General features: G+C 35.0%; 2 protein-coding genes across 2 annotated transcripts; one reads left to right on the forward strand and one right to left on the reverse strand.

The window, feature by feature from the left end:
• LOC104777565 (probable delta-aminolevulinic acid dehydratase 2, chloroplastic) lies at positions 1,222-3,638 on the forward strand. The gene is made up of 10 exons (XM_010501838.2): positions 1,222-1,473; positions 1,564-1,675; positions 1,829-1,899; positions 2,134-2,202; positions 2,287-2,370; positions 2,456-2,525; positions 2,607-2,662; positions 2,733-2,854; positions 2,939-2,992; positions 3,188-3,638. Exons 1-10 carry the CDS (start codon positions 1,237-1,239, stop codon positions 3,528-3,530), a joined length of 1,218 nt encoding a protein of 405 aa, XP_010500140.1. The 5' UTR covers positions 1,222-1,236; the 3' UTR covers positions 3,531-3,638.
• On the reverse strand, positions 4,652-8,287 carry LOC104777567 (IAA-amino acid hydrolase ILR1-like 6). Its single transcript, XM_010501839.2, has 5 exons — positions 7,687-8,287; positions 6,851-6,976; positions 6,212-6,511; positions 5,998-6,126; positions 4,652-5,284 (listed from the first exon to the last, which is right to left on the reverse strand). The coding sequence occupies exons 1-5, from the start codon at positions 8,161-8,163 to the stop codon at positions 4,916-4,918; spliced, it is 1,401 nt and encodes a 466-aa protein (XP_010500141.1). The 5' UTR covers positions 8,164-8,287; the 3' UTR covers positions 4,652-4,915.

Raw genomic sequence — 11,068 nt, forward strand, 5'->3', positions numbered from 1 at the left:
GTTTACTTGATTTGTCAAACGGCATTTTCACACTATTTACTGCTCAGCAAAGTTGATTAATTAGCACAACTAAAGTGGGGTAATATTTGTTTTTTTTTTCCGGCAAATCAAATATATCGATATCATAAAGAGTTTACAAGATACATAAACATTTCAAAACAACTCTTTACGCAAAGATAAGAAATTGTTACAATTTTGATGAAAAAATGGAGATTGACCATGGTATCTTTAGACTTATAGGCTTCACACACTTTTTATTGGCTATTAGCTTATAACTGAGACTCCAAGATGCTTTTGATAAATGATTTTAAGTGAGTCATATTCTAAGTGATTCATGTTTTAGATAAGCTCTTTATCAGTTTCCTTGCATCATTGTTTGCCGTAGTCGTCCACGAACCACTGATCCAGTGTTTTTATCTATATGAGTTTAACTAGTTGAAGACAATATTTTTTTTTTCCTTTTTAACGTTATAATTTTGTAAAGTACTTTGTTATAGTTATACACTTAAAAGTGTCCTTAGAGGGATGGAGCTAGTATGTAATGGACTCAGAGTGTCAGTTAAAAACTGCGCTATATACCTACGATGTCATTGTGTTTTGATGTGAAAAGTAATGGATGTAAAAGTGTGTGCGTGAACACTCACATAGTCACATGCAGTAGCAGTACCCGTAACAAAATTGTAAAACACGATCACTTTACTCTCTCTATATAAAATAAGATTTTTTTAATTATTTAGATTTAAACTAGAAGATCTGAGTTCACGTAGGAATTTTTTTTTCTTTTTTTTTTTTTTTTTAATTTCTCGCTATTTAAAACGTATAAAATAAAGTTCCGTTTTGTAAACTACAAGATTTGATGGAGGTGATCGGTATTTGTTCTACTTACGATATCATATATGATTCATATCACATTTTTGTCAACTACAAGATTTGTTGATACCTAGGTCACTTTTACACCAAAAGAAAAATATATTTATCGGATCACCTAAGATATGCTTATACGATTTTCCTCGCAATGAAATTTGAATATAATAATTTATCATGTTACATGTATGGTTCTGCACGTTAATTTAATCGAGATTTGCGAACCTATAAATAAAAGTTATTTTAACATTTAAATTTTCTCTCTCTCACTGGGACAAAAAGGACTATAAAACAAGAGGTCTCACTCTCTAAGTTTTACATATTGGTTTCATTTACAAGTTTTTCATTATTCCCCGATTTCAGCATATTTGCATGGCGTCATCCATGTTTAGATCTCCTTGTAAGATTCCGGGGATGAAAGGGTTTGAGCAGAAGAGCTACGTTGGACGTAAAGCAACGTCGTGTAACATCAGAACTAATCCTTTTCGAAGCACAGAAGTTGCTTGTCAATTGCAAAAGATCGACTCCACTTTGATTTGGCCGGTACATGCTCCCGAGGTGCCTCCAGTTCCGAGTAAACCAGCCGCACCTGTGATTGATCAGCCGCTTGTAAGTAAACTTACTCTTAGAAAACATTTTTTTTTTTGGGTTTAAACTTCATTTTTATATATCCAATCTAATGTGAATTAAGTGTCTCAGCTGCTAAGCCGACGTGCACGTCGTAACCGCAAGTGCCCTATCCAGAGAGATGCGTTTCAAGAGACTAATATCTCTCCTCCCAATTTCATTTACCCTCTCTTCATTCACGAAGGTACGTTAGTTGGAGGTTTGACATAAACCCCGTTATATATGAAAAATGACAAATAGGTTTTTTTTTTCTTATTTTTTGTTTTATTTTGCATTCATCCAGTGTGTTTCTTTTCTTTTCTTACATGACTGACACATGGGACCGTTAACGTTGTAGGTGAGGTAGACATTCCGATAAGAACGATGCCTGGACGTTACATGCTTGGGAGAGATGGCCTCATCGAAGAGGTGAGTGTTGTTGTATCTTTATGAAAACTTAGGGATGAGAAATTTGTTGTCTTTTCTTCTTGTTGTACTTGTAATTAAGTAACTAATCTTGTTTAATTTACGGTTTTTTTCTAACAAGGACCTAAAATGAAAACTTATAGTTATATAGTATTGATTTCAAAAAAGCCTCCACTGTAAAAGAATGAAATATTTTTCCTGGCTAAATCACTTTTGTGTGTTTTGAGCGGAGAACAGGTAGCAAGCGCCCGAGACGTTGGTGTGAATAGTATAATGTTGTATCCTAAAGTTCCTGAGGCGTTAAAGGTTTTCATCCTTTCCTACTCAAAAGTATTATGAACTCATATATAATGAAGTTTCCATACATCAATGATGAACTTTTTTGTTTAGTCTCCAACAGGGGAAGAGGCGTTAAACGACAACGGTCTAGTTCCTAGAACAGTTCGTCTTCTCAAGGAGAGATTCCCTGATCTCGTAAGATTCAATATATGTCCTCTTTGCTCACTAGCTCGAAGTGGTCTCAAATATGATAACGACACTTTCTTTATAATTTCACAAGGTTATCTACACTGATGTCAATTTTGATGAGTACTCATCAAGTGGGCATGGCGGGATCGTACGTGAAGATGGTAAGAAATTTAATTTTTGTATATTTGTAAAGAAAACAAGTCACACTATCAATTTTTAAACTAACCATGTATGTTGTATAGGCGTGATACTGAATGATGAAACAATTCACCAATTGCGGAAGCAAGCAGTTTCTCAGGTATATATAAACCCTTCCTCAATCAAAGACACAAAATGTTTAAAATTCTAATAAGAACGGATGCACACAGGCACGAGCTGGAGCAGATGTTGTTTGTACGAGTGAGATGTTGGATGGTCGGGTAGGCGCGGTTCGTGCAGCTCTAGATGCTGAGGGCTTTCAGCATGTGTCCATCATGTCTTATTCTGTCAAGTAAACTACTACTTACTATCTCATCATCTTGCTTTATTTTCTATCCTGTCCAACCTAATTAATTGTAACTAACTCCACCAACAGGTATACAAGTTCGTTATATGGCCGTTTTCGCAAAGTGGAATTAGACAAGAAAACGTAAGACAACCTCAGTGATCTTTACATTTGTGCTTAGTTTTGCATTTACGTATTATGATCGTTTTTTTTTTGCATGAAACCAACATAATTACAGTATGTGTAATTATTAATTATGTGTACATATGCATTTATAAGGTTTCTTAGCTTACACCATCTAATTAACTTGGTGTTGTTAAATGGTTGGTAAATAAAAAGTTATCAGATAAACCCCGCAAATTCAAGAGAGGCATTGCTCGAAGCCCGAGAAGACGAATCTGAAGGAGCTGATATCCTTATGGTGAAGCCAGCACTCGCATCTCTTGATATCATACGTTTATTGAAGGACCAAACTCTGTTGCCCATTGGAGCTTGCCAAGTCTCTGGTGAGTACTCCATGATCAAAGCTGCTGGACATCTCAAGATGATCGATGAGGAAAAAGTTATGATGGAGTCACTGATTTGCATGCGCAGAGCTGGTGCTGATCTCATTCTTACATACTTTGCTCTTCAAGCTGCTACAATATTATGCGGCGAGAATAGAAAATTTGTATTCAAATAGTCATTGGTTTTTATTTTTCTTGCGTTTGGGTTCATTTCATGTTTAAAATTCATAAAACTTTATTTCATATAAATTCATAACATTTATATTTTTGTATGAATGTGCAAATTAAAATTTATCCAACAAAAAAGATATATATTTATATCATGTGCAACTTAATTTGAGAAAGAAAAAAAATCCAAAAAACAAAGATAATCTAGAATATATTAAGTTACACCAAAAGATAATCTCATGTAGTTAACCGATTATGAGATGCTAGCCAGGCAAGAAATGAGTATTTCGGAGTGACATGAGAGAACCAAACCCACTGTAACAAATGTTAATGTCCCAAACTTGTCAAACTTGGTGCCATGTCTCTTTAGTCGATATTTTTTTTTTTTTGAATAATTTACCTTCTTTACAACCATAACATTTATAATTTGAACCAAAACTAACCTTTATATTTACTCTCGTAGAGAAAATGATAACAACGAAAAAAATTTAACTTACATACGAAAATGTTTTACACATACAAGTACATGTCGAAATTGGTTCGTGCGAAAATCAAGATTTCTTTGACAATTCTATTTTTTTTTCCATTCATCTATATTTCTCTTTTACCCATATACATCCCAATGCCAAGCATTTAAAATGATAAAATCAATTCCTCGTCTTTACGTAAAGCTGGCAGCACTTGCATCCTAGTGAAATTCTGTTTTTGTTTTTTCTTGGATTTTTTATAGCCTTTTGTAAATTTATTTTCTTCTCTAAAATATTAATTAATCAAGCATTTCAACCCTTAAACGAATCTTCACTCGACGCTACTTACTATGGATTGTCTCACTTGCAAGCTAATCAATATTAGATCAATCCTTAAAACTACGAAAAGTGATTCTGTATTATATAGTTAACTAATCCTTACAAAGTACCCAAAAATTTTGGAAATCTTCCTCGTATGTATGTTTTCGAATTCCGTGATTTTCTTCTTGAACTTTGGGTATTGTCAACCTTGCAGTTAACTTTAGTTGACGTTACTGTTCTTTGTTTCACTTGCAAGCAAAGAATCAAATATGAATCCTCTCATGTTGTGAATAAATATTAAACAATCACAGTGAGTTTAAGTTACAAGTTTCGTAGCATAATACTCTTTAAATTCCCATGATAATAAAATCAAGGCGAAATTACATCATTAAGATTACAATATTTTGTACCGTTATCTCTTACTCTAACAGCTCCTGCTTAAAAAAAAAAAACATACTGCTATATAGATTATATGCGGTTTACGTACACAATTAAAAGACAAAAATAAAACTACTCTTCACAAACATTACCAAGCAAAGAGAGATTAATAACACCTAAAATATAACCACCCTAAAAAAAAACTGCCCCGGAGATTGTTTTTGTTCTTATAAATGTTTATCATTTAAGTATCTCTCAGCCACAGCGGCATGAACCGCGGCTCCAACCGGTAAACTATCTTCATCGATCATGAAATGTGGTGAATGGGCAATGTGGACTGATCCAAGTTCTTCATTTCTTATTCCAATGAAGTAGAATGCGGCCGGGATGATCTCGGAGTAGAAGGCGAAATCTTCAGCTCCCATCATCTGTGGAGCCAGCGTAAAGTGACTATCTCCGAGCAAATCGACGGTGACTTTCTTTAAGTGATTGTATGTTGCGTCGTTGTTCGTGGTTGGTGGGTAGATCGCGTTCTGCTTCTCAAAGAAGTTCACTGTCGCTGTGCAACCGAAAACCCCGACTTGATCCACGAGTACCTGCCGTTACAAATGAAGCATATTTTTAGTTTGGTTATGCTATACCCGTAGAGCTATATTAAACGCTTGTAATACATATCTATTTTGGTCCATTGTGTGTCATGTGGAATAGTTACGACCTATACTAGCTAATACACGATTTGGACTGGATGAGACCAACCACCATATTTGTAATGTACTAATATGGATATTTGGACCATTTGGTACCGAATTAAAGATAGAGGAGTAGAAAATGTTGTTTACAATTTTTTTTTCTGTTTTCATTTCATCAGCCTTATTGAAAGTAAACATTATTTGTAATTTAGTTTAGTTTGTAATTATCAAAAATAATAAATTTAAAGGTATATTTATATAAAAAATTAAACTAATGTATGTTTAGAATATAATTTTATTACATTTATTTGTGTACATATAACTAAAACCCCAATTATAATCAACTTTGGCTTATTCAGTTGGTAAATTCAGTTTTGCTGTTGTTTTTGTTTCTTATAGTTCTTTAGAGTAAAACAAGAAAACCAATTAAGTAAACACATTTTTAATCGATTGAATTCAATTCTGTTTGGGTTGGCCAAATTGGTTTTGTTTGCCACTTTGAGTATTACTTATTGGGTCTAAATTTTCTTGGGCCCTGTTTCTGGACTTGTTGAATTATTAAGTTTACGTAGTACGAACATATAGCAAGAAAACTCCAAGTGGTTATTTATGGTTCGTACCTCTTGAATACGCTTCATAAGGTAGTAGAAGCTTGAGTTAGAAAAAGCTCTGTAAGTACCACCGAGGACCACCGTGTCTGGCAGCACATCTAGACTATGACCGCCATCATATGAAGTTACCGACACAACCTACATTTTGAGAAAATGCAAATCAGAAATCAGCTTTTAATTTAGAAATATCTTGTTATTTTTTTTTAGGATTTTAAGAAAGCACCTGAGAGTCAAGAGGACTAGCTTCACGTGATACAATGCCTTGAAGGCTAATGACGGCAGAAGAAGCTGCAAGAATAAGATTAGCGGCGCCACCACTATCTTCCGCAGTAATAACCGCCCGGAAAATTCCACATCCAGCGAGCAAAGGACCACTTCTAGATCCAATCACGCCTGTTGGATGGATGTGTGACACATGGACCGCGAAGATAGCCTCTACGTCCTCCAAGGCTCCATCTTCTATCATATTTTTTGCACCATTTCCAGCTTCTTCGGCCGGTTGGAATAACAAAACCACTGTTCCCTGTAAAAGGTACACAAATGTATTAATGTATGTTTTTACCGGAAACAAGAAAGGGACTAATCTATCTGGCTTTGATTTCTCGTCCAACGAAACTATGGACCTAATGACTATAACTCCTCTGTTGCCAATAATTCTTTTTTAAAAATGGATGTTATCCCTTATCTTTAAATGCATATCTTTAGTTCACATCACTTTGTCATTATAGCACAGCAAGCAAACAGTGACCCAGCAAGAAATATAGTTTATAAATCTTCAACAGTATTTGAAAAGACACATTCACTTTATAAGAAAGCAAATAATGTAAGAATAAAAACAAAGCAAAGAGTTTGATGAAAGTACCTTGAGAAGATGTTCACGAGACTTAAGAATATGGGCAGCGCCAAGAAGCATAGTCACATGTGCGTCATGACCACATGCATGCATTTTGCCTGCAACTTTGCTTTTGTGTTCCCATTCAACTGCTTCCTATTTTGCATGACCACAACTAAATATTATGTCAATATATAAAAATAAATTCCTAAGAAATCTCTATACGTTAGCTATAACCATATCACCTCAACCACACAATCTATCATTATCATCATATCTGGTACATCATCATGTGTGACACAGCCTCTGTGTCAGCGAGTAACTACTACCAATATAAGTACAATAATATTTCCTAAAATGGAATATTTCACATGGTCACATGGACCAAATAATATAATGCACTAGTTTAAAGTCTAAACGTACTGTAATGTCAAGATAATTGATAACACAACAAACAGTACACTGATCAACCCAAACAATTTGCATAATTTCTGAATCTTTCGACTTTCCTTTTGAAAAATATATTTTAAATCTGAAGTCTTAACAAAGATTAAACATATCCAAAAGTCTTTCTGTTTCATACAACACAAATAGGGCACGTGAAAATCATGTAGTGTTTTGCTACAAATTTTAATGTTCACATGGACCATAGTCCCACATTTTATACTGTACAATTTTGGCGGCCCAAATAATATGAGCCACACATGTCTATAATAGTTTGTTTGTATCAATTAAGGCTATTAAGCTATGTATATACGAAGATAACTAAGATATGTATGTACGTACTCATATCTAAATATATCCTAACAAGAAAAAAGTAAATACTTTAAATTAAGAAACACTTTTTTTGTTCCGGTTTGGTTTACCTGAATTGGTAGTGCGTCCATATCAGCCCGAACCGCCACAAAAGGCGGTCCACCGGATCCGATCCAAGCCCGAATACCCGTTTTCGCTAACGGGTATCTATACATGATACCCATACGATCCAGCTCGGACCTCACGAGCCTACTCGTCTCAACCTCCTCAAACGCAAGCTCCGGGTTCTCATGGATCGTCCTCCTAACGCGTTTGAGCCACGCCACGTTATCAGGCTCATAGGTCAGCCTAAGAATCTCATCTGAACAGGCTTTGCTCCAAACCAAACACTCATCTGACCCGACCGGAGCCGGTTGACCCGATGATTGGTTCTTGGTCGGTGTCGGCCGTAGCAACATACCAAAAGGGTTGTTGTGGTTATTGGGATATTTCACTTCAAGGAAGGGTAAGTTGGTCGCTATGGTAAGGGAGACAAAGATTATGGTTAAAGAGACAGAGAGGAGATTAAGTTTCCGGAGGTTGTCCATAACTTATCTGAGATTCTTGTTCTTGGTTGAGACAGAGAGAGAGAGAGATAAAGTTTTGTTTTGGTTTTAAAAGGAACTTGAGTGAAGAGAGAGAGAAGAGAGAAAGAATTGGGCATGTGGGCATAAAAGGGGTAAAGAGAGAGACAGAGAGATATAGAGAGAGTGAATTAGTCACGTGGGTTAATTGAGCGTCGAATCGTAACGGCTGGAGTGGACAACACCACTTTCCACGGAGACTTGTTCACTCTTGACACGTCTCTTTATATTGTTCATTTCATCCATTCTTTTTTTTGTTTTCCACGGCCGGTGGTTTTGTTTTTTTTCGACTGTCTCTTTATTTTTTCTCTGCCGGTGAAAAGTTTTTTTGAAAAACGTTTTTGTATAGAAGTGAATAAAAGACAGAAGTAACTCAAATCCAACTGAAATTTTACTATTGAAAGATAAAACTTATTTTTTTTTGGTACTTAAAACACTAGTAAAAGCTACATCCAACATAGAGAAAAGTATACGAAAACAAAACAACAAATACCAAAATTTGGTATAAAAAATTTATATGGAATTATTTGAACTAATTAAGTCCACATCTAATCTATATTTTCTGCAAAAATCAAAGTACAGTTATTAAAAATCAATATATCAATATTTTAATCAAACTACATTCAATTACATGATTACATAGTATTTTTAGTGTGCTGTTTTATAAAATCGAAACCGAATCCAAACAAAATTTTTCAACTCAAAACCACAACAAATATCAAAATTTTATTCTTTTATTTTCAAACTGAACCTTTTAGGGTCGAATAAATCAACTACTGAGTTTTTCGAACAGAACTGAACCATATATACTTTCATCTCTATTTTGTTTTTTGTTTTTTATACATCTGTAAAGTTAGAGTTTTGGTTTTGTTGGTCTTACAATATACTAATGAGTAATGGTAGATCGATTATATAATATTTTTCGTAGACCATTCGCGAAGTTGTAATATTATTGTCCGTATTCCAAAGGAATAGTTTTGAGACTTAGAAAATACTATTGTTAGTGTTGGTTGGGGGACCATTATGAAGTAGTAAAACAAAAGGAAAATTATTCCAAAAAGAGAAATACTATTATTAAAAAACATCATCTCTATCCATTTTTTGTTTGTTGTAATTGTAATTTAATAATAGAGATAGGCTTAATCTCATACATAGTGATTTAATCAGGACTGCCTTACATATCTATTTACCCATTTACTATAGGGTAACACACACTACACTCTAATATATAGAATTTAGAACACAACTTAGTTTACAAAGAATTGCTCTCTTTATTGATGTTTAGAAAATATCTCTCTCAAAACTAAACACTCTCAAACTTTCAATATTCTCTCTTACAATTGTCACACCTCAACAATTGTATTTATAGAGTTAGCACATCTTTGCTATTCCTACTCACATTAAAACTTAGAACTAGATAACTGCTAATACTTATTAAGCCTATCTCTTATCCTAATCTTAACTTGATAAGGATCTCTAAGGCTTCAAGGAATGTTGAAGCTTATCCAATATTCACCCCCTTAAGTTTCAACTTGGTCTTGGACATGTCTTCAACTCCTATCAAGCTTTTCATTTCGCAAAACTTGATCTTCGCCAATGCCTTGGTCAGGATATCCGCCTCTTGATCCTCTTCAGGTACATGTTTTACATTGACAAGCTCTATCTCAACACACTCTCATATAAAATGGTAGCGCTTGTATATGTGTTTGGTTCTACCATGAAATACATGATTCTTGGAGAGATGTATTGTAGACTTGTTGTCGATCCAGATGGTGATCTTCTCCATCTCTTTCCCGGTGATCTCACTCAAAAGTGTCTTGAAGCCAAATGGCTTGTTTAGCTGCCTTCGTTGCAGCCATGTACTCTGCTTCACATGACAAAAGAGAAACTGTCCCCTGTTTTTGTGAACACCAACTGATTGGTGTCAATCCAAAGTAAAACATTTGACCCATAGTGCTTCTCCCATCATTTGGATCAATGTTGTGACTACTGTCACTGTAACCATGGATCTTCTTTGATCCTCCTCGACCATATTTTAAACCATAAGACACAGATCCACTATCTGCTTCATTATAACACCATGTGAGTGTCGAGGACTCTGCATATACCGACTAGTGACACTGATCGAGAAAGTTAAGTCTGGTCGAGTGTGTAGCAAGTATCTTAGGCATACCACATCCCTTTTGTAACATTTAGGATCTATCTCTTCTTCCTTTTCAGCCTTTGAAACCGTTAGCCCAAACTCCATAGGAATCTTTGTTGAATTACATCCTTTGAAGCCAACTTCTCTTAAAATCCTTCTTCCATAAGCTTCATGCTTGATTTCGATTCCATTTTCTCCTTGATGAACTTTGATGCCGAGATAGTAAGTGAGTTTTCCAAGGTCTGACATCTCAAACTTAGATGACATCCCCATCTTGAATTCTTTTATGGCTTTAAGAGTATTTCCTGTTATGAAAAGATAATCAACATAAATTGCAACTATTAGAAGTGATTCTCCATCTTCTTTTCAATAAACGGAGGTCTCCTTAGAGCACTTCTTGAACTCCATTGCTTTCAAGATCTGATCTAACTTGGTGTTCCATGCTCTTGGAGCTTGTTTCAAACCATACAATGCTTTTGTAAGTTTGTAAACCTTGTGTTCCTTCCCTTTCACTTCAAATCCCTCAGTCTGTTCTACATAAACATCTTCCTTTAGTTCTCCATGTAGAAACGCGGTTTTCACAGCTAAGTGATGAATCTCCCAACCATGTGATGCTGCTAATGCAATTAGTAACCGAATGGTTTCAAGTCGTGCAACCGATGCAAAAACCTCATCAAAATCTATGTCAGATTCTTGTGCATATCCTTTTGCTACAAGCCTCGCCTT

This window comes from Camelina sativa, chromosome 3 (genome assembly GCF_000633955.1).
Source record: "Camelina sativa cultivar DH55 chromosome 3, Cs, whole genome shotgun sequence".
Taxonomy (NCBI): Eukaryota; Viridiplantae; Streptophyta; class Magnoliopsida; order Brassicales; family Brassicaceae; genus Camelina; species Camelina sativa.

Coding starts and splice junctions, on each gene's coding strand:
- LOC104777565 (XM_010501838.2), top strand. CDS start 1,237: ATGGCGTCATCCATGTTTAGATCTCCTTGTAAGATTCCGGGGATGAAA. Junction 2,203..2,286: donor AAGTTCCTGAGGCGTTAAAG/GTTTTCATCCTT, acceptor TTTTTTGTTTAG/TCTCCAACAGGGGAAGAGGC. Junction 2,663..2,732: donor GGAAGCAAGCAGTTTCTCAG/GTATATATAAAC, acceptor GGATGCACACAG/GCACGAGCTGGAGCAGATGT.
- LOC104777567 (XM_010501839.2), bottom strand. CDS start 8,163: ATGGACAACCTCCGGAAACTTAATCTCCTCTCTGTCTCTTTAACCATA. Junction 6,512..6,850: donor CTCGTGAACATCTTCTCAAG/GTACTTTCATCA, acceptor TACCTTTTACAG/GGAACAGTGGTTTTGTTATT. Junction 5,285..5,997: donor TTATGAAGCGTATTCAAGAG/GTACGAACCATA, acceptor TTGTAACGGCAG/GTACTCGTGGATCAAGTCGG.